This window comes from Barbus barbus, assembly GCF_936440315.1.
Source record: "Barbus barbus genome assembly, chromosome: 3".
Taxonomy (NCBI): Eukaryota; Metazoa; Chordata; class Actinopteri; order Cypriniformes; family Cyprinidae; genus Barbus; species Barbus barbus.
In genome coordinates, this window is record NC_136731.1 from 18,931,615 (window position 1) to 18,955,063 (window position 23,449).

At 36.5% G+C, this 23,449-nt stretch overlaps 2 protein-coding genes across 4 annotated transcripts in view; one reads left to right on the top strand and one right to left on the bottom strand.

Annotated features, from left to right (window-relative positions):
- The first annotated feature begins 427 nt into the window (after window positions 1-427).
- Window positions 428-23,449, top strand: part of LOC306855847 (dedicator of cytokinesis protein 7-like) — a 56,305-nt gene continuing 33,283 nt past the window's right edge. For 2 of the 3 annotated variants that reach the window (XR_013782964.1, XM_079394765.1), the window contains exons 1-16: window positions 436-594; window positions 4,656-4,743; window positions 7,039-7,214; window positions 7,401-7,469; window positions 7,779-7,902; window positions 9,081-9,293; window positions 9,655-9,740; window positions 10,641-10,707; window positions 10,837-10,986; window positions 12,438-12,518; window positions 12,841-12,997; window positions 14,467-14,591; window positions 14,690-14,783; window positions 14,866-15,028; window positions 19,183-19,300; window positions 19,912-19,982. Coding sequence is in view for 1 of the 3 variants with exons in the window: in XM_079394765.1 (XP_079250891.1) it covers window positions 545-594; window positions 4,656-4,743; window positions 7,039-7,214; window positions 7,401-7,469; window positions 7,779-7,902; window positions 9,081-9,293; window positions 9,655-9,740; window positions 10,641-10,707; window positions 10,837-10,986; window positions 12,438-12,518; window positions 12,841-12,997; window positions 14,467-14,591; window positions 14,690-14,783; window positions 14,866-15,028; window positions 19,183-19,300; window positions 19,912-19,982 (1,832 nt within the window). In the remaining 2 variants the exon portion in view is untranslated. Of the gene's footprint in view, window positions 595-4,655; window positions 4,744-7,038; window positions 7,215-7,400; window positions 7,470-7,778; window positions 7,903-9,080; window positions 9,294-9,654; window positions 9,741-10,640; window positions 10,708-10,836; window positions 10,987-12,437; window positions 12,519-12,840; window positions 12,998-14,466; window positions 14,592-14,689; window positions 14,784-14,865; window positions 15,029-19,182; window positions 19,301-19,911; window positions 19,983-23,449 lie in introns of all 3 variants that reach the window. The other variant, XR_013782963.1, reaches the window with a different exon arrangement.
- LOC306850015 (uncharacterized protein) lies at window positions 15,914-17,435 on the bottom strand (the record flags this gene model as incomplete). The annotated part of the gene is made up of 4 exons (XM_079385424.1): window positions 15,914-16,288; window positions 16,373-16,483; window positions 16,562-16,702; window positions 17,133-17,435. 4 exons carry the CDS (start codon window positions 17,433-17,435, stop codon window positions 16,277-16,279), a joined length of 567 nt encoding a protein of 188 aa, XP_079241550.1. The 3' UTR covers window positions 15,914-16,276.

The window sequence follows — 23,449 nt, forward strand, 5'->3', positions numbered from 1 at the left end:
TCACACGAGAACACCCCAACTAACCATAGTAACATGTTCTATTAATACTGAATTCTGTATTATATCGCCTGATATTCCTTAGGAGTCTACATTTGGCTAATAAACTGTATTGTACAATCTCAACTGTAAAATATCGGAACAATAATCTATTCTGAATTAATATATTTAAATATGTATTGTATATGCTGAACAACATATTAAATAAATGAAAAGCCATATTAACCCTCACAAACAGATAGCTTGTGGTGTTCTCGGTAGTCTGCAGAGTTAGCATTATTCCTCTTTAAGTAGGAAAAACATTCATCACCTTGAATTATCTAGAAACGATAAACATCGCCGCAGATGCCCAGAGACAGAGACAGGTGAGTCATTGGAAACCGGTTTGGTGAGCTAGCGCTATTATAAGCACCGTTCGCCCCCAGACCCTGAGGAGGCGCTGTTTTGCGCCAAAAACTGACACAAGGAAGCTTATGACTCCGCTCCACAATAATATTACCAAAGTACAGGGAAACTGTAAGGAGCTCTCCTTCCCTGTTTAGATGGGATGGCAACTTTACCCAGCGAACGGAGGGCTTTTGCGCATAAGATTAACAGGTAGGTGAACTTTACCGAGTGTTAAACGATAGAGGAGTTGTGCATTAGTTGTCGCGCGCATCGGGATTGACTCGATAGGGAGAGATAAAGAGATCCGCCACGAGTTACTCAGGGATGGACCTTTTGTTCAGATCAACTCACCGGGCGTCGCAACAGTGTGACACTGCAACTAAACTACTTCTGTTTAACGCGTTTACCAGTTTAAGTACTTTGTAACGAATGCATGGTGTGTATCGTCTTTAAATCTTAAATAATCAGACTTCATATGGGTGAAAAGAGGATGCATTGAGCGCCATGGAGTGTAATGTGATATGCTATCGGAACTAACTTACACTCTTAACTATTTAAATAGATATATCATAGGAATGAGCTTAGGACTGGCTGTCCGTTTAAAAACACATTTAATTCATAGCGCAATAAAACTGAAGATATGCCCCCCCCCCAAAAAAAAGTTGAAACAGTTATAAACAGTGGAAATGTAGTCAAAATTGCTCTGTTGCTCAGTAGAAACCCAATACATAGTTGCAGACAGTAACAACTGTGGGTTTTTTTCATTCTGTGATAATTGTTAGGTAGTTAGGTATAAAGAGAGTGATAATTCAGAAATACATTTTTCTATTTTATTTCACCTGTAACATTTAATATAACTAAACTGTGAAATCTGCAATTTTATGATGTAAATCTTTGTGAATATATATATATATATATATATATACACACATATATATATATATATATATATATATATATATATATAATGTGTATATATATATATATATATATATATATATAATGTATATGTATGTATTATTGTAAACGAACATAATATTAGAATCTGGGTAACCACTGTCATGTTTACATATTTTATGATGGCAGTCTCACATAGTATATTAGGCAGTTATATAACAATATATATTAAATATGGTAGTTGTATCTGTAATATGGCATGTGTAAAGGCACTTCTGTCAGAGGGGCAAAATTAAATTAAAAATATCTGATCATGTGACTTTTCTGGTCAGCTATAAAATATTCATGTCAAATCTAGACCGTTTGATTTTAATGCTATTGATTGATCAGTTAGTGTTTTTCTTATTTGTTTTGCACTTTTATACGAGTCTCTTCTTTAGTGGGAATCAACTCACGTTTTGCTGAGAAGGCATCTCTGGAACTTGCCTGGTGGGTTCAGAGTTTGTCTGTAATTGGTTAATTCACTTGTTTATTTATTTGTTTGGAGCGATATGGTAGTTTTCATTCATTTTCGTAGATCGGAGCAACACTGATAATTTTGATAATGAGATTAAAATCATTCCAGCATGCCAGTGTACATGTTCAAAAGCATATGGGACAGTGAAAACTAAGTGAGATCTTGGTATGTGGATGAAGTAAACAAGCCTGTGGAGAGAGTCTTCAGGAGTGATCACGACTAAGATGGTAATACCGTAATACTTCCATATAAACCATGGTTTTGTATGCGTACTATATTCATATACCATGTGGTCTGTCTATACATGATACTGTTGATGCATAGTCTCGACCTTTATAGACATAATTTTTTTCCCGCCTGAAACCTGTGCATGGGATTGTGTTTCATGAGTTATTATCTTTCTGTCTTCACCTCTGTCAGAGCAGACTCATTGTTTCTTTGCAGGATGTAGGAAAGGGTGGTGTGCTCCATTCCGCCCATTGCTTTTAGAGCAGACTAGTTTTCCTCTTTCCTTTTGAAGCAGGAAATAGGAAGCCACAGTGTTGGGTGGCATTCCTATAGCTCTGATTTTTGTCCTGCAGAAGTGTGCAACGGTTACATATATGTATGCACGTAATTCTTTGGAAACACTGGAAACCAAACAGCATATTGTTATTGTTTCAGCTTGACCCCGCTGGCCTGTCAATCTTGGAGTTTGTCCGAACAGTTTTTTCCCTTCGCAGTCACAGCTTTATAATCTCAGGAAATGGTTTGTCAGTGAAGTGTCTTGACTCCTGGGAGGGGGCTTCATCCGTTCTTTGGACCACATTGCCTGCTTGAATGACAGGAGGGCCTGATGCTGTAATCAGCAGAGTTTTGTTAGCAGAGCAAAGTCTGGATTTGTGCTTGTAGATCAAGAATGGCAGCAGTGGTTAGGTTTAGAAAATGTGGAAGTATTTGCTGAAGGCTCACTCATCGCCACATTGCTAGGGTGTTGTTTTTGGTTGCCAGGTTTTGCTGTGTGGTTGCTAAGATTTTTGCTGTGCATTGCTATGCACTTGTTTGGGTGTTCTTGGGTGGATGTGTTGGGCTGCAGGATATATCAGTTATCGGCAGATATTATAGATTTTAAATTTATCGTTATGGTTCGATATTGGCTATTTAATCATTATGCTCATTTCTCCTAATTTTACATTTAGTTTAGCTTCGCTGTCATCTAACACTCACTTACAGTTAATCTTTAAAGCACTGATAATTTAATAACACTGTTCTGTGTTCGGCAAATCTCAAAACGAATATTCATCGTACTATAAATTATGATGTTGTCATGCTAAAGTTTTTTTAACGCAAGTTTTGTAGTGTTTTATTTAATTTCATTATTAATATTTATCTACAAAATACTACAGAATTTTAATATCGGTCTTAATATCGATCTGTTATCAGCCATAACATAAAAGTAAATATCTTCCTATTATAAACCACAATTTTGTTATTGCTGCTTCCATAGATTACATTAATGTATCTAGCACAAGCATTGAAGAACAAACTGCTGATTAAATGTAGTTACATATAATTAAGGCTGTCACAATATCATATTTGCATGCAAGATTATTGTGGTAAATAAAAAAACACTTTAAAAATATTATTGCAATATCTATAGAGATTCTGGGGGGGGAAATGGTGCTATCAGTCAAATAAATTTTTAACTTTATTTACCGTTTTCTCTTTTTTGGCCAGTGAATTGCACTTAAAATATGAGTATAGGGAGATGGAGTGAGAGTTAATAAACTATAACTGTACAAAAGCATTAAAAATATATGATCTTCCTGCATACAGACCCACAGAATTTGTATATATGTACTTCAATACTAGTATGAAAAAGAGTAGTATGTCTGAATTCACATTATTCATAAAATAGTAAAGTATAAAAAGTATAATGATGAATGATCTACTATTTCCACTGAAGTGTGCATCTGATGGACATCTTACTATCCCATGAGGCCATGAGAGAGGATATATGAATAGAGTAAAGTGACACCACTAATGCTGATAGGTCACATGGCAAAAGTAGTCGTTTGAGATTAAATGTATACTATACACATATTTTTTTAAGGGTCGCAAAGTACCTACTTAGAGACTATGTGATTTCAGACACAGCCATTGCGTCTTCTTTATTTCTGTTTTATGATGGATGGCAACCAGTATTAAGGTGTAGGTAGTACTGCCAACTATGGTGGCTGCTGCTGGATTGTGTGTGGTGTTAACAAATCAATATTTCATTTTTTAAATATCAAGGTTAAGTATACTGCTACACTTCTACAGTACATATAAGATACATGCTAAAATTTGCCTTAAATCCCCTTCTCTAAAGTTTGAGCTGTAGTAATAGGGATACTTGCCTTAGCAAGCAGCAGTAATGATGGGGTGCGTGTGTTTTGAAGGGAACTGGAGCATCTGCAGCTGTGTGTGTGTGTGTGTGTGTATCTTTGTCTGTGAGAGCGAGACAGTTTGAGCTTGTTAGGGAGCAGCTGCAGGCTATCTCTGAGTGGATGAGGGGTTACTGGGTTATTGGGCCTTGTTGAGCATTAAAGCCTCTCATTTGCTTTTAGTTCCCAAATTGGCAGAGCTGTGGCGTCCTGCCTGCTTTCTGCCAGCGGCTCAGCATCTCTTCAAACGTTCTGAGTTTGACCGTCGCCATCTAAGCAGCTGCTGGCTCTGGCCACTATATCTGATATCAACCCGTCACGTTGTCTGTGTCTGATTCGTTGTGATCTTGATCATCTTTTTGATATTTGGGCATTCATTGCATATGAGCTCCTGATGCGATTCTATGAAATCAAGTTAATATGATAAATGTCCCTTTCTGTGTCTCTCACAGGACAGTAGCGTCTGAGGTCAGGAAGCAGGTTTCCCGGGAATATGGCTCTCCGCAGCTGTCCAAAAAACGTGCTGGAGCTCATCAACCGGTTAGTGTGTACTTTGTTTGTTCATGTATATTTCTGCTTGTCTGCACACAGTCTTGTGGGCTCCTGCCAGGTCTTGAGTAAGAACGAGGGCATAATTTAATGCTTTGCAAAATACTTGCTTTGACAAAAAAAAAGACTTGGCGAGTTTAATCTGGTACTATATTATATTCAATACTCTTGTTCTTCTGAAATTTATCAGGACTAAAATTAATATATAAATATTTACAGTGTCACATGCATTTGTACTGGTGAGGTTTTACATTATGAAACAAAAACGATTTAATTAATGGATATAAAGTGGTCCCAAAATGCACCTAGATATATTAGTTTGCATAATATGCACTATATTCAAAAGTTTGGGGTCAGAATGTTTCCTTTTTTTAGATGCATTAAATTAGACATTTATGAAGACATTTATAATATTACAAAAGATTTCTAAATCCAAAAAGTATTGTTCTATTGATCTTTTTATTTATCAGACAATGAAAAAATCATGTGATGGTTTTTTTTTTTTTTTAATATTAATCGGCACTACCACTTTCAACATTGACAATAATAAGTGTTTCTTGAGCAAATCAGCATATTAGCATGATTTCTGAAGGATCATGTGACAAGTGTGGAGTAATGATGCTGAAAATTCAGTTTTGCATCACCGAAATAAATGACATTTTAAAATATATTCAAATAGGAAACCAGCTATTTTAAATTTTAATAATATTTTGCAGTATTAATGTTTTTACTGTAATTGTGATCAAATAAACAAGCTTTGGTGAGTATTAGCGACTTTCTTCTAAAAAGTAAAAAAAAAAAAACACAACACAAGTATACCTTTAAAGCAAAACATTCACATTTCTTTAGGTTTGTAATGGAAAAAACAGTAGATATACTGTTCAAAATGAAAACAAAATTATTTGCACACTTTCTTGTTGTCAAAGTGGATCATGTTTATAGTTAATTTGATTCTTTCCACCTGTGGTTATACCTGTTTGGACACCTGTGTGAACCCGAGTAGAAATAACTGAAAATCACTTTGACACCAGTTGCTAAAAAGTTAGTGAGTCAAAAATTTCTCTTAAAAGTTAGTTCTGAGAAAAGCACTTTTTCACAGTGTGTTTGCAAATGCCAGTTGGTTGGATGTTTTGGATCTAATTCAATGACTGACTGTAATGATATTTTTAAATGTGATCACTTTTGGGACCTCTGTATATATGTGATTATACATAGGAGTGAAAAGGGGAAGTGGAAATATCCACAAGCCACAATCACTTCGCTTTCTTTTCCCCTAACACAAGGTTATTTGTCTTTTTTGTACATGCAGGGTTGCCAGTGTTGGGAAAGTTACTTTGGAAATATTATAGGTTACAAGTTACCGTATTTAATACGTAATAGTAGCGTATTTTTTTTCAATGACTTCCTTAAAGTAATGTAACTGATCACATTTAATTACTTTTTGATTACTTTTCTACATTTTTATCAAATGTTTTCAAACATTTGAAGCAGGCAGGGTTAACTTTAGAGGACTCAACACTGATTACTGTCAGACCTTCAAAGTCCTTCTTCAACTTGAATTAAGATTATAATTATTTCATTTTAAAGCACAGCCACCACAAAATCAGACTTTAGCAGCTATGTTTACTTTGAGATCATTCTGCGGTTAAATACAGATTTAAAATCATAATATGTAGTTTAATATATATTTCATAACTATGACAGACAGGAAACACTGGTATCTAATAATGCTTTGGAAAAACTGCTCATCTTAAAAAATAAAGCATAAATAGGAAATAAAACAGTTATCAAATAAGCATGTGTCCTATTGTGTGTCTTAAACTCCAGAAACATCATATTTTAGAGCATGCAAATATGATAAGTCGATGCAATTTGGGAAAATCAATCAAATCTGTATGCATGTGAAAATATTCAGATGTAACCTCCTTTGTAATCATTAACATTTTCATAAGTAGCTCTAATTTAATTACACTTTTTTTTCTTCTCAGTAACTGTAACTAAGTACAGTTACATTTATTTTGTAATTAAAACTGTCCTGCTTTTAATGTATGTAGAAAACCAGAAAAAGTTTTAGATTTTTTTTTTATCTTCAGCAGAGAATCCTCAAAGAAACGTGATTGAGTTTGATCAAAATATTAAAGTAAACAATGATGATGATGAAGTGAATGGTATAGAAATTACACTAGTAAAAGTTAGTTTGATTTCTTAGACCCACAGGTATTCAATAATTGCGTCTTCACTTTCAATGTGAGTCTGGGTCCTGAGGTGACGGTTGTACTCTTCTAGGTACCTCTGACGGAGGTGGTGGAGCCGGTGGACTATGAAGAGTATGTTAGCAGCCATCCGCCAGGAGCAGAGTCCGGACCCCTCCGACAGCTGCTGGAGTTCCCCAGCGATGACCTGGAGCTGCTGCTGCAGGAGAGGGAGTGCGCCACAATAGAGCCGCCCGTCCCGGAGGAGGAGTGAGTCACTCAGTGCACACACAAACAAACACGCATGCCGCACTATAATGAACCTTGCCCTTCCTCACACTCTCACTGCTAATCAGCTAATCTCATCATCTTGCTTAAGCCATGCTGTGCTGCCTGTCAGTGCACTGAGGGTATCTGGGGGTTGACGTTATTTCTTTTTGTGCTCATTGTTGATAGCTCACTGGACCCCAGAGTGAGGGATGCCCTGGGGGTCTACACCGACAACTGGCTCATCATCCAGAGGAAGTGAGTATCATTCCTTCTACATGAGCTTTGACTAAAAAAAAAAGTCAAAAGTTCTGAAAAAAAAGTCTTTTTTTTTTCCCTTCATTAGTCCATCTGAAAATTTAGTTCTGTGAAGAATTCAACACATAGGAATGGTTTATGTTGTCTACAAAATTAATTTGAAATAATAAGAGGTTTTGCTTAAAAGCCTTTAAACCAGAAGGTTTCAAGTTCCTAATAAACATCATTTAAGTGTGTCTGTGTGTGTGGATGCTTACTGGAGGACAAGTTGTTTAGAAAGTGGAAACATGCTGCTTTGTGGTCTCTCAGGTATCAGAGATACAGCACAACACAGACGCCTCATAACTCTGAGAGGCAGCGAGAGAAACAGAAAGGACTCGTCAAACAAACCTTTGAGCTGGATGTGGCCGCCATTGATCGGCAGGATGAGCAGGTAAAGCAGTGCATAGAATCACACTACTGCTTGGAGATGTGGCCTAATGGTGATACATTGAGTCACGGTGCTCATTTGGGTAACACGGGCTTGTGACATTTTCCAATCATGTTCCCTATTCTTCTCCCAGTCATTTACTGTCATTGCTGTGACTATATAAGTGAAAGTGGTAAAAAAAAGTCTAAATAATAATACAAATCTCAACTGAACAAAGTGTCTCAACCTATTTTGTTTTAAGTAAATGAAAATAAGTTTATACATATAAATAAATCAGTGATCATTACAAAATAATAATAAGAAATTAAATCCCCAAGTAAGCAAAAAGTCTCAAACTATTATTTTGTTTTAACATATTTAATTAAATGGCAATTTTGGGCTTTGTAAAATAATAAACGGCTGTGTAATTATGTTTTAGTCTATTTAAAATCAAAGTCTACATTTACAAAGTGACAAAAAGGCCATAAATAATAATAAAAAGTCCTCAAGTGAGCAAAAAGTCTGAAACTAATTTCTTTTATTTTAATATTTCTTTTATTACATTTATTATTTAATTAAATTCAGAATTATAAATCAAATTTGAAATTGCCTGGATAAATGATCACATGAGCAAAGTATCTCAAACTAATTTATTTTATTATTAATGTATTATTTATTATTCAAATTAAAGGATGTTATCATTTAAAATGACAAAAATCCCTGTATTATGGTCATTATGGTCTTTGGGGAAATGATGAATGCTTGTAAATGCAATATTTTATTTTATTGTTTGTGAATGTAAATAGGTTAAAGACAAAAGTTCTCATTCTCATGTTGTTCCAAACCTGTATGAATTTCTTTCTCCTATTGAACACAAAAGAAGCTTTTCTTCAATTTCTGCTAGTTATTTACTTAGTATTTTTTATTTTAGGGTTTATTTTGTTTTCATACTAGAAGTCAATGGCTACCTGCAGCTGTTTGGCTACCAGAATTCTTCAAAATATCTTCTTTTGTATTCCACTAAGAAAGAAACTCGTACAGGTTTGGAACGTCTTGGTGGTGAGTAAATGACAACAGAGTTTTCATTTTTAGATGAACTATCCCTTAGTAGTAAGGAATTAGTTGGATAATTGGTTGGTTATTGTTATGGTCATTATAACTTTCTGAAGGGTTCTCCTAATGCAGAGTTTTGTCTGTGGCAGGATGACTCAAAGAGGCACTCGGTGTCGCTGGATGACACGCCGCGGGGGAGCTGGGCCTCCAGTATATTTGACCTGAAAAACTCCACTCCTGATGCGCTGCTGCCTTCTGTGCTGGAGCGCACGGCTGCAGAGGACATGGACTGTCGCAATGCTGAAAACCGCCAGCAGTGCCGCCACGCTGATCTGCTGGGACTGTACCCCGCGCCGGATGAGGTCTGAAATCATTACACACAGTGTGAGACAGAAAGTTCAGGACTATGTGTGAAAGAAAGTACAAAAGGAAAGTAGAGTCTTGTGTGTAGGAGACAATGAGTAACGCTCAACACTTTTATGTAGGAGAGCTGTCAAACGCTGAAGTTCAAAAGCAGAGACGTCTCTCTGATGATCCATCTGCAATTTTGTTTGATCTTGTCAAACATCATCTTTGTCTTTCCTCCATCTCTCGCTCCTCCGCATCGTCGCTGCTCATTCTCTCGCTTTATGCCTGTGTACACATTGTTTCTTATGACTGAGCAAACGTTGCCATGGTGCTTACCGAGTCGTAGTCATAATGACGGTTCTTTGTGTTTGACAGGACGAGGCCGTCGAGAGGTGCGCCATCCCAGAGGTGCCCAAAGAGCACAGCGGCCAGAGGATCATGGTCAAGTGTTTGTCGCTCAAGTAAGGCTCTCAACCTCCCCATTCAGTTATTACAGGCGGAAATAAAAAATGACTGTTTGCAGAATGACGAAAAGTAAAACTATAAATATACACAAAAAATACAGAGAAAATTACGCTTTGTTTCAAACAGAAGCTGTTTCTATTCAAAGCTACGAATTAAATTTATGCGTAAAATGGCACTAAAACGTTTGCGAATAAAGCACCGTTTCCATCCAGTGAGTTGAAGAGAAAAAAATCGTCACTTCCTGAATAACTTGCGCTAAATATCACAAAGAAAAAATATATTTGCTGCAGTAGGAGAAGGCACTGTATTTAATCATATTTTTATACAAAAAATGACGAGCTTCAGAGAGTGCAGACGAAACGCGGTTATGTTATCTTATTTTCGGAGCCTGCTGTTTGGGAACGCAGTTCTGGGAGTTAATTATAACGAAGCACTTTGAAGAGACTTTGCTTAAGCCTTTTAGAATGACAAAACTAGCATTTCAGATGCTGTGCAATGAGATCAGTCCGTTGGTTGGTCCGGTTTTATGCTGTCCCATTGTGAAGTCACATTGATGCGATTCGGGTGAACTGTTTCCATCGTAATTTATGTGCATGTTTTCTAATGTATCTGATAAGAAATGTATCTAACTTAGTTGAACGCATTAGTTTTTTATGTGCATTTTTAGAACTTGTGCGCATCTTTGCGTGTTTTTTATTTTTATTTAATTTTTTATGCAACATCCCAAAAGGCGCATAAAAATTGGTGGATGGAAACATAGCTAGTGTTGGCCCTTTATTCTTCAGTTGGTGACTGTATTGATTGATTGCGATGTAACACACCTTCTGGTCACACATCCACCCTGAACAGTTAAGCCAGCTGCAGTATGATTTGACTTGCTTTGGTTGTTCTTCTAGATTTGAGATTGAAATCGAGCCAATATTTGGATCACTAGCACTGTATGATGTCAGAGAAAAGAAAAAGGTATGACTGTGTGTTCTTAACCTTGAAATGCTTGGGATAGTTACTGAAAAGTTTGTGGGTTCAAAGCAGGTTCCTGTAAATGACATCAGGATCATTCATATGCCATTTCTCTTTCATATCCACGCTCAGATTTCGGAGGATTTTCACTTTGACCTGAACTCAGATCAGATGAAGAGCTTGCTCCGACCCCACAGTCCACACGTAGCCATTTCCACACTGGCGCGATCCGTGATCTTCTCCATCACATACCCGTCTCCGGACATCTTCCTAGTTATTAAGGTATGACCAGCAGGGGGAGCAGTGTCACATGTCCTTTAGAGGGTACAGGAGGTCAGAGTAGGACAAGAGTAACTCTAGGTCGTCATAATAATTTTTTTGTGTACTGAAAAACAAATGTTGGCACAGCAAGAAAAATCTTTTTGCTGTGCCAACATTTTTTTTTCAGTAGCCTTAGCACAAAAATATTATATTTTATGGAATATACATTTTCTGTATTTCTGTTCCAGTATACGCTACCTTTCAAAAGCTGGTGATGATTGTGATTTTCTTTATAATAAATAAATACTGTTAATCAGCAAAGACACTAAAAACTGATCAAAAGTAACAGTAAACACGTTTATAATATTATGATAAATGCAGTTATTTTGAACTTTCAATTCCTTAAAGAAACCTGTAAAAAGTAGTTTACAGTTTCCTGAAAAAAACGATCAGCACAACTGTTTGACAATGAATTTTAAAGCTTATCAAGACATTTTGCACAAGTTTTAGGGAGGATTCAAACCACGCAAGCAATATTAATGACTGAAAAAGAAGAAAATGCTAATTTACCTGAGTGTAAGCCAGTTCAGATGCTGTTGCATAACCTAAAGAGGGCTGTGCTATAAATACTGATTAAAATTAAACGGGTTTGTTGGCAGGGTTGGTCCAAAATTGGTTAACAGTCTTATAAGCTGCTACAGAAAGCATTTAGTAGAGGTTTTTCTGCTAAAGGATGATCTAAAGTTGCTAAATTCAAGGTTTTGCATACTTTCTCCATCCTGTACTTTGACTGATTATTCAAAAGTATATTCAATAAAATGTGAAATGTACATTTGTTTGTGTATTATTAGTTTAGTCCGATTGTTTTTATCTATAATTGTGAGCTGAATAAGGTCAACTTCATTATGTAGAAATCAGATATTAATTATTGTTAGTGCTCAATTATTAATTATAATCCTTTATTGTTATCTATTTTGAAAACATTATTTGCTGCTTAATATTATTCATCATACTTTTTTCAGGATTCTTTGATTAATCGAAAGTTTAAAAGAACAGCACTTTTATAACATTATAAAATATTTCTGTCGCTTTTTGTCAGTTTAATGCATCCTTGCTAAATAAAAGTATTATTATTATTTTTTTATCTGTTGTATCCCCAAATTTTAAAGGGTAGTGCATCAGAGTTTCCACAAAAATATTAAGCAGCCAAAACAGTTTTCAACATTGTTTTTTTTTTAAAAAGCACCAACTGAGCATATTAGGATGATTTCTGAAGGATCATGTGACACTGAAGACTGGAGCAATGATGCTGAAAATTCAGTTTGCATCACAGGAATAATCTACATTTTAAAATATATTAAAAGGGAAACACCAAATCAAATAAATGAGAATAAGAGACTTCTCAAAAATGATAAATGTACATCTAGCCCCAGACATCCTTGTTGTTAAGCTCTGCTGTATGTGTGTTTCAGCTGGAGAAAGTCCTTCAGCAGGGAGACATCGGCGAATGCTGTGAGCCGTACATGGTCATGAAGGAATCAGACTCCACTAAGGTACGAGTGAACATTTACATGAGTATTTCATCAGACACATCTGTCATGATTATGGTATCCTCTGTGGATTTCTCAACTTGATCTGGACTACTGCAATATTTGTTAATCTTCTTCAATATGAGCAAGGTCCAGTAGATGCTGGAGCCTGTGTCTGTCACTGTACAATTCTGTTGCCAAGTAGCTTTTTTCGGCTGTTTGAAATGGCACGATAAATGCTGCTCACCCATTACCTTTACACAGGGTTTGTGTAACAACCCAGATGGATATTCTTAAATGATTCAGTGGTTTTTACCTTTGTGTATGTGTGTGTGTGTACATACAGCATAAGGAAAAGCTGGAGAAGTTGAGGGCTCAGGCTGAGCAGATGTGCTCTAGGCTGGGTCGTTTCCGCATGCCCTTCGCCTGGACTGCGATTCATCTGCTGAACATCGTCAGCAGTGTTGGAGGCCTGGACCGCTCCGATTCAGACTCAGACACGGGTATTAACCAGAGTCAACACATTTGAATTCAGCTAAGGGTTTGCTTTTTATTGCCTTCTTATAACTAGTCATCTTGAAGATGTCCCTGAAAGTAACACACATAAGGGCCAATATATTTTTATAACTGTACATATCTATATTTTTAAGCCTTTTTCCAATATTCAGTAAATGTGCTACATTATTTGAAGACATTTTGATCCAGAAATACATCCTCAAGGTACTTTATTTTTTATGTACATGTGATGTAATGTAGTGAAAGTTTTTTCTTAGTTCCTTGTGCCACAGTGCAACAATAAACAAAGCCAGCAACAAATTAAAGAGGTGCGCACACACATAGTAAAAATAATCAAATCTAAGAAGATACCAAGAAATATGATGTGCATAAAATATAGTAGGTAAATAAAATAGAGCATAGTAGAAATTCTGAGTCTTATGCAGCAAAGAAAGAGGGAAAGTGTTAACTTTCCACACTGAACCATTTGTGAAATTTAGTAGCTGTCATAAAAATATTTTTTTGAGAAAATGGACTTAAAAGATTCTAAACAATTTTTATAAATTATTTGATATAATTTGATGTAAAATTTAATCAAACATACTTTAAATAATTACAACATCAATAACAGTTTAATTTCATATGTATAAAAATATATACTGCATATATTGAAAAAATATATGCATTTTTCTAGCTATGAACTATGGACACTGGATAAGTTTACTGAGGTAAATGTAATGTTAGGTAACAAGCTCTGTACAAGCGCTTGTGTTGTGATCTAAACACAGATTGGACCATTGCATAGATGATACTTTTCAGTAAGTTTATCCTTATCTTTAAACAAACCCTCATGTATTTTTCATGCTGTAACTTGCAGTAAAGATGCAGGATATGAGGAAGAGAGCAGCATGCCCTACATGATTGAACAGTTATTCTTGCACACACTACATTACAGAGCATCAAAACAACAGATAAATTATAGAACCAAATAAATCCACCCCAAAATTGCTGAAAATATACTCCCCATCAGGTCATCCAAGATGTAGATACGTTTATTTTTTTCATCTGAACAGGATTTGGAGAAATTTAGCACTATTTCACTCGCTCAGCAATGAAAACTCTGCAGTGAATGGGTGCCGTCAGAATGAGAGTTCAAACAGCTGATAAAAACTTCACAGTAATCTGCATGATTATGTTCTGTCAGAATCAGAAGAAAAATATACACAGATCAATTACATGTGAAAACAGAAATGACAGTTTGAAGTTAAAGAATGCCTTAATGTTTGATTTGTTTATTGCAAACACGCAGCTTTTCACTTTTCAAGATGTTAATTGATGAACTGGAGTCATGTGGATTATTGTTGGTGAATTTTATATGGCTAACAAAGTAATATTGAAGATAAATATTCTATGCGTCACCGAGCCCTAGTTGCATGACACTATTATATAGCAAACAACATTTTGTCATTCCTTACAGAGCGTAAGGGGACGTGGAATGAGAGAAAGAAGAAAGGATTTGAGAGGATGAGTGTAGGAGAGGACATGTGCAACTTCACTAACTTCCGTCCAGCGACTCTCACGGTCACCAATTTCTTCAAACAGGTCAGTTCTCTATTCTTGCACATTTCTGACGGTAGTGTATTAGCACAATGTATTATTTACCCACTCAATGAGTGCTGAGTGTTTCTGTACTGCTGCAGGAAGGGGACAGATTGAGTGATGAAGACTTGTATAAATTCCTGGCAGACATGAGGAGGCCATCGTCTGTCCTGCGTCGACTCAGACCTGTGACTGGTACCTGTCCGCACTTATTTTTACCTCATAAGTTCTATTATTTAAGCATTTTCTCACGCTCTGTCGGTCTCTTTCTGTCTAGCTCAGTTGAAGATAGACATCTCCCCGGCTCCAGAGGCCCCTCACTACTGTCTGTCTCCAGATCTGCTTCATGTGAAGCCTTACCCTGACCCACGTGTGCGCCCCACCAAAGAAGTGCTGGAGTTTCCCGCTCGCTACGTCTACACCCCACACACTACCTACAGGTCGGTCCATACACATTCCTGTCAAAGAGCAGCTAATATAGGTATCATGGAGTGTCAGAAAACTACAATCTACGTCGCCCAAATTCATAGGATAGCTGGAACAGACTAAAATTTAAGCCGTTATCCATTTTATTATCTTTTCTTATAAGAAATTTGTACTTTTATTCAGCAAGGATGCATTAAATTGATCAAAAGAAATAGTAAAGACATTTGTTACAAAAAAAAAATCTATTTCAAATTAATGCTGTTATTTTGAAGTTTCTACTAATCATACAGTCGTAAATAATGTATCACTTAATTTCCGCGAAAATATTAAGCAGTACTGGTGTTTTCAACGTATAATTTTTTTTTTTAAACATTTTTCTTGAGCAGCAAATCAGCATATTAGGTTGATTTCTGAAGGATCATACTGAAGACTGAAGTAATGATGCTGAAAATTTACAGGAATAAATTACATTTTAAAATATATTACAATAGAAAAGATTTCTTTTAAACTGCAATAATATTTCATAATATTACTGTATTTCTGATCAAATAAATGCACCCTTAGTGAGCATAAGAGACTTCTTTCAAAAATGCTAACTGACTGCAAACATCTGAAATGTCAAATCACCATCCGGTTTCCTTGTGTGGAGTATATCTCTTCTTATGTGTTAGATGGAATAAATGACGAGTGGTACTGACATTTGTTCATTTGTGGGTGATTATTTCTTTCATTTAGCTAAAATTATTGGGTAGTTTCATATTTGCCCACCCATTCAGCCATGGTTAGGTCTGCATTGATTCATCTGTGGAGATGTTTTTTAAATGATTATGAAAATATAAATTATGCGAGTATTTATTTAAAACTAAATAAACCATATTAATATTGTTTCAAAACAGAGAGAGAAGACGACACAACTTTTATTTTCCTTCAGTTATAAGTTAGAAAGTATTAAGTTACAAGTTACATATATATTATGATAATTAGGTTTTGTGCTATTATCAACATTATTCACTACAAAAAAGTAGCTAAATGTTTATAACACAGGAAATTCATGCAGCATTTCACAGTTTCAAATATTTCACAAAAATTCACACTGGTTAAGGCTTCATGAATGAGGCCCAATGTGCGTATAAAATGACTGGCAAAGTGGACAGATGTGTCATATTTATGAACATGTAATACATGAGATCCGTTTGCAGTGGCGTGAATGGAGTGTTGATGAGAGTTGATTGCGCTTCCTCCTCATATGTGATTTTTAGTGGTTACACCATATTCTGAAATGAGAAGCAAGTACTGACATGAAACGATGATTTTACAGGTGATCGCATGTTTACTAGCAAGTCTGCATTTAGGCTTACCTGTTTCTGTAAATCAGCCAGTTGCTGGTTTTGATTCTCCAATTTCAGTTTCTGTTCTTGTGTCCACTTCATCAGATCCTTTAGGTTAGAGATGTTTTTAAGTGGTGTGCTCTGTCAGAAGGAGGTTATTGGTTATTTTCAGATAAACTGTACTGTGTTCATTGAAAGGCAGTTCTGCATATTCACTACCTTGATCTTGTCTGGGACAGAGCTGTTTAGGTTTTCCTCCAGGCTGGTTAGTTTTTTCTTTAGCTGTGCCTCTTCCTGCTCCACCCTGGTGACTGTATCTCTGTTCTCATGGACCTGAATCTCCAGCGCTTTCATTTGAGCCTGTAAACAGACCAGCTGTTGAGCACACTGATCCGATTCCTCATGGACCCACAGATCCCATTACACTAACTGAGAATTACAGTATAATTATATTAGTAAATGAATATGCGATGAGAAAGGTAGGTATGTGTGTGTGTGTGTGTGTGTGTGTGTGTGTGTATATATATATATATACACACACACACATACACAAATATTTTTTTTTTACATAGTTATTTACAATATTAAAATATTCTTGAAACAAATAAAATATTTAAATTATCTGCCAAAATAAGATCCTTGGGAAGGAATTGTGCATTACTATTTTTTTTCTCTTTTCTTGTTATAGATAGATAGATAGATAGATAGATAGATAGATAGATAGATAGATAGATAGATAGATAGATAGATAGATAGATAGATAGATAGATAGATCTCATATAGGCTTTACCTGAAGGAGCTGGAGTTTCTCTTTAATCTGTCGCTCGTTTTTAGCAGCCTCCTCCGTGTCGTGCCCCAGTCTCTTCATCTCACTCTCAGTTCGGCTGATGGCTTTCATGACGTGGGCCAGCCTGGCCTCTGTGCTCTGGTAGAGGTGGTGCAGGGATTCGGTGAACTGCAGCACGCCGTACATCAGGATGTTCACGTCATCCGTGTAGGCCAGCTTTTCTCCGGCTTGGACAGACCTCAGCGGAGATGAGGAGACCCCGTTCATGCACAGAGCCGTAAACAGCACACATAAAGCTGCCTGCATCCTGTCCTCTTCCTAAAACACAAACCGTGACTGCCGTAGGTGCGAGGAAACAGGCTGTTTTAATGTGCACGCTTTGCAACATGCTGCTGCTTTTATAAGCAGTGACGGTGTATGTTGGACATTGGGAAATCAGCTGAGACATGAGCCTATCAGAGCTAAGCTTACAGCTGTGTGAGAGAGAGAGACCTTGACCTATGTTGGTCAGACAGATGTTTAGTGGTATTGAACCAGGGACGTGCTTAGCAGTTTGTCTGTCAATGCACTCTTCTCCTTTAACCCCAAAGGTACTCAGAGCACCTTCTGTCACCGTATCAAATGGAGACTGCTATTTTAAAAGTATATAAATAAGAGATTGTAAGCGGTTGATGCATTATGCAGCGATCATATTTAATGTCACAGGAGGTCTGGGAGATAGAGTCCTGTATGTTCACGCTGCTGCCACCTGTTAGGTGTTTGATTTGGGGTAAAGTCAAGTAATTTGCAGTGCCTTTCAAGTCTATTTATATCACTGTTCCTCAAACATGCAAATGAAAGAGTAGATATGATTCACAGTGTTCCTCTTGTTTCGAATAGTCAAAAATATTGATAGAATTAATGGCATGATATGCTGATATATTAGTGGAATTAATCTCATATATAATATTTGTTGAGAAAAGCCCACAAATTAGTATAATTCAAGACTTGTGGCAGATTGAAGCATTGATCCTCTCTTCTCTGTTTCTACCTAGACTGTTTACATAAGTAGTTGTAGACTTTAGTTTATTTTAGGAATTGAGGCTTAACCATTATATCAGCTGTTGTAAACTTGGCCATTTACATTAGGAGTTGAAACTGAACCGTGTATATTAGTTTTTGTTAGCATTAGGAATGAATGTTTACTTGTTTATATTAGTAATTGTAAACTTGTCAGTTTACACAAGTAGTTATAAACATTGGGAGTTGACAACTTGACTGTTTATATTTGTTTAACCATTTGCATAAGTAACCGTAAACTTACCTTGTACACTGTTGTTCAAAAGTTGGAAATCTCCAAGACATTTTGAAAGAAATTGATGAATATCTTACCCCAGGTAGAGTTTAATTGATTAAAAAAATCATCACAAACATTATTTTTGCAAATAAATAATCATTGCTGTTTGAATGACTGTTATATAAATAAGTTTGCATTACAAAGCCTGTCTGTCTACATCAGTCCTATTTACTGAAAAAAACACTATTTCAGTAAATCCTAAAGAAATCATTCTGGTGTGCTGTTTTGTTACTTAAGAAACCTTTCTCATCGTCTCAATGTAGTTGACAATGTTGTGCTGCTCAAGGAAGTGTGGCAGTCGCAATGCAGTGTCTTTTTTCAGTTGCTAAATCGAGCGTGCTTGCATTGCTGAAGTCAAAATTTGGTTTCAAAAATCGCTACACGGAAGCACCTTTCTTGAGAAACTCATTTTAGTGACTTAGTAGACTCAGTCTATTGTCCTTAGAAATAAAGGCCATGCTTGAGAGAGCACCGCTGTGTTGAAAGAAGGACGCAAACTGCATATAACCAGGAAATCGAGATAAGTGGACTGAAAATAGAAGAACAGAAGTAACATAAAAGTTTGAATATCATAGTCTTTGGAAACTTTCAATGGTAGTGCACATAATAGCTCTGAACTTGACAGTTTACATCGTCTACAGGCTGCTTCTAAACCATTGCTGGTTTAATAGAAAAGGGTTAATTTATTCCACCTGTTTCCTTCTCTCTCCCCCTCAGGAACCTTTTGTACATTTACCCTCAGAGTGTCAACTTCAGTAGCCGGCAGGGTTCGGTGAGGAACATTGCAGTGAAGGTGCAGTTCATGGCAGGAGAGGATCCCAGCCAGGCCATGCCTGTGAGTCACCGATCACACCCGCACCCGGCTCTAGTCACACTGTCAAAGCGTATTCTTATGAAAAACATTTGGGATTATATAAGTACATCTGATACGATGATCTCATCGCTTAGATAAACTCAATTGTGCACAATAAAGCTGTCCAGATTTGTGCCAAGAATATGACAGCGCCTCCCTAAAACGCATCGATCCATGTCACAGTATTTTAGCTTCAGCTAAATACACAGGTTGCATTAGTCACTCGAACCAAACTCAGTCTTCAGATCTATTAAGAAGCGCTCTGGGAAATTTTGGAGATTTCAGTGAACTCGCAGAACCTTTTACATTTTGTTAATCTAATCACAGATTTTAGAAACTCCCTAATAGTGTTAGCACTGCATTCGCACACCAGTTGCTCACTTTGAAACATCTGTAATTTATTTAGAGCTCAAGTGAGGCCATATGCAGTGCAGGTGCATTAGAGGCTAAATTCATTTTGCTATAATTAGGAAATCCATCCACAGTGTTATGATTAGCGAGGGCAATAGTGTGGCTGAAATGTAACTCCCCAGTGACATCTAGTGGAGCTAACTGTTATTCACAAGTGCAATGTGATTTCCACCCCTGAACAGGTCATCTTTGGAAAATCAAGCTGTGCAGAGTTTTACAAGGAGGCGTACACCCCAGTGATCTACCATAACAAGTATAAACCTTTGTCTCATTCACTATTCATTACAGAAACAACACCTCTTATTAATTTTATACATGTCTAGAATTATATTACATTTCTATACAGCAGTGGTTCTTCTTGAATCAAAGGGCCTCCCAAAGGCTCCACATGTAGTATAATATTAACAATATACACTATATTGCCAAAAGTATTGGGTCACCCCCTTCTAATGAACATGTTTGACTACTTTAGTAATTTCTATGAGTACAGATCTTAATGTTTAAGCATATAATTATATTCTAGGGAATTGTGTGCTTCTAATATTATAGCAACAGTTTGGACAGGACCCTTTTCTATTCTAACATGACAGTGCCTCTGTGTATAAGTCACGGTTCAAAAAGACACGATTGATTCAGTCAGTGTGGAAGAACTTGACTGGTCTGCAGAAAGCCAAGTCCTGATCCCAGCTGAACTCCTCTGGCGTGACTTTAAATGTAGACCTTGAGCCAAAAACTCATCACCAAACACCAGTGACTTGTATAGACACTATAAGGACAAGAGTCTTGGGACACCCCCTTCTTTACAACAGAAAAAGGCACTAACAAAACTGTGGCAACAACAATGGAAACATAATTCATGTATTTAAAAAAATTATTTCCATCTCTGTTGCAACAGTTTTGGACGTGTCTAAAGTTCAAGTTCAAGTTTATTTGTATAGCGCTTTTTACGATACAAATCGTTGCAAAGCAGCTCTACAGGAATTTAAGTTTCCACAATATATTTATATATTGCAGAACCTAAATATATTTAACTTATGGCAAAATTTGGTAATTCTGTATGTTGTCTGAGCTTTGGCATCCTCTGAGGTCCTCTGAGGGGTTGGCATTATCTTTTCTCAGGTGTTCGGTCATCTCAGATCATTTAAGGGTTGGATCCAGACTGAAGCTTCTGTAATTCCTAGTTACCACGGGATGTTAATCAGAAACAGAGAAACAAATAGAGACATAATTAGCGTAGCTGCTGTTCCATCTAAGCAAAAATGATTTGTTCAACCCAAGCTAAAGAATAATAATAATGTACATTTGATCAGATATAACTGCAGTACAAGATTATAAGATGCATTATGTGTATGCTTGGCTAAAGAGATGTGTCTTTAATCTAGATTTAAACATAGAGAGTGTGTCTGAACCCCGAACGTTATCAGGAAGGCTATTCCAGAGTTTGGGAGCCAAATGTGAAAAAGCTCTACCTCCTTTAGTGGACTTTGCCATCCTAGATACTACCAAAAGTCCAGAGTTTTGTGACCTTAGGGATTGTAGCGTGGTAGAAGACAAGTTAGGTACGCAGGAGCTAAACCATTTAGGGCCTTATAGGCAAGTAATAATATTTTGTAAATGATAAGGAACTGAATAGGTAGCCAGTGCAGAGACTGTAAAATTGGGGTAATATGATCATATTTTCTTGACCTGGTAAGAACTCTAGCCGCTGCATTTTGGATTATCTGTAGCTTGTTTATTGAAGATGCAGGACAACCACCTAGCAGTGCATTACAATAGTCCAGTCTAGAGGTCATGAATGCATGAACTAGCTTTTCTGCATCAGAAACGGGTAGCATGTTTCGAAGCTTGGCAATGTTTCTAAGATGGAAGAATGGGAAACATGGAAACATGATGAGTATGAGTAACATGGGAAATATGATTTTCAAAGGACAAGTTGCTGTCTAATATAACACCCAGATTTTTGACTTTAGAGGACGTAACATCCGTCTAGTTGTAAATTGTAATCCAAGAGATTCTGTGTACTGTGTTTTGGTCCAATAAGTAATATCTCTGTCTTATCTGAATTTAATAGGAGGAAATTATTGGTCATCCAATCTTTTACATTTTTTACACAATCTATTAGCTTAGATAGTTTAGAAGTTTCATCTGGTCTTGTTGAGATATATAGTTGAGTATCATCAGCATAACAATGAAAACTAATCCCGTATTTTCTAATAATATTACCAAGGGGCAACATGTATATTGAAAATAGCAGAGGACCTAGGACAGATCCTTGTGGTACTCCATACTTTACTGGGGATAATTGAGATGACTCCCCATTTAAATGAACAAAGTGGTAGCGATCGAACAGGTAGGATCTAAACCATCTTAAAGCCTGCCCTTCATTACCAGTTTAGTTTTGTAATCGATCTATGAGTATGTCATGGTCTATAGTGTCGAACGCAGCACTAAGATCAAGTAATACCATCAATGAGGTGCAGCCTTGGTCTGAAGCAAGAAGCAAGTCATTTGTAATTCCAACAAGTGCAGTTTCTGTGCTATGGTGAGGCCTGAAACCTGACTGAAATTCTTCATAGAGATAATTTTTTTGCAAGAAGGAGCACAATTGAGCAGACACAACTTTTTCTAAAATTTTAGACATAGACGGAAGATTTGAAATGGGTCTGTAATTTGCCAGTTCATTAGAATCTAGTTGTGGTTTCTTAATAAGAGGCTTAATAACCGCCAGCTTGAATGGTTTTGGGACATGACCTAAAGTTAATAATATTGAGAAGCGGTTCTTCTGCTACAGGTAACAACTCTTTCAGTAGTTTAGTAGGTACAGGATCTAATAAACACGTTGTTGGTTTAGATGCACTGATAAGTTTATTTAGCTTTTCCTGTCTTATAGTTGTAAAGCAGTGTAGTTTTTCTTTGGGTGCGATGAATGAAGCTGAAATACTAGACGCAGTAGAATCTACATTTGTTATTGTATTTCTGATGTTATCTATATAGTGCCATATAATTAATATCAGTAATACGCAGCATGCACGATACAAGGAAATGATCAGTAACATCATCACTTTGAGGTATGATATCTATATCAGTAAGATCAATTCCATGCGATATAATTAAATCTAGTGTATGATTAAAACGATGAGTGGGCCCGGTGACGTTTTGCTTGACTCCAAAAGAGTTTAATACGTCAGTAAACGCAAGTCCTAACGCATCATTTGTATTATCAACATGAATGTTAAAATCTCCGACAATAGGCACTTTATCAACATTAACTAATAGATCTGAGAGGAAATCTGTATATGGCCCTGGCGGTCTATACACAGTAGCCAGAGCAAAAGACAGGAGAGATTTCTTTTTCATATCTAACGGTGTAACATTAAGCAGAAGTATTTCGAATGAGTTAAACCTCCTGTATCCTGTTTTCTGAGTAACATTGAGAATATCACTATATATTGTTGCAACACCGCCACCACAACCAGTCTGACGGGGCTCATGTTTATAACAGTAGCTTGGTGGATTAGACTCATTTAGACCAAAATATTCATTTGGTTTAAGCCAGGTTTCAGTCAGGCAGAGTACATCAAAATTATTATCTGTGATCATTTCATTTACAATAACTGCTTTGGGTGCGAGTGATCTAATGTTTAGGAGCCCAAGCTTTAAAAATTTTTTTTGTTCATTTATTTTGCGTTTTTCTGGTTTAATCACTATCAGATTTTTTTT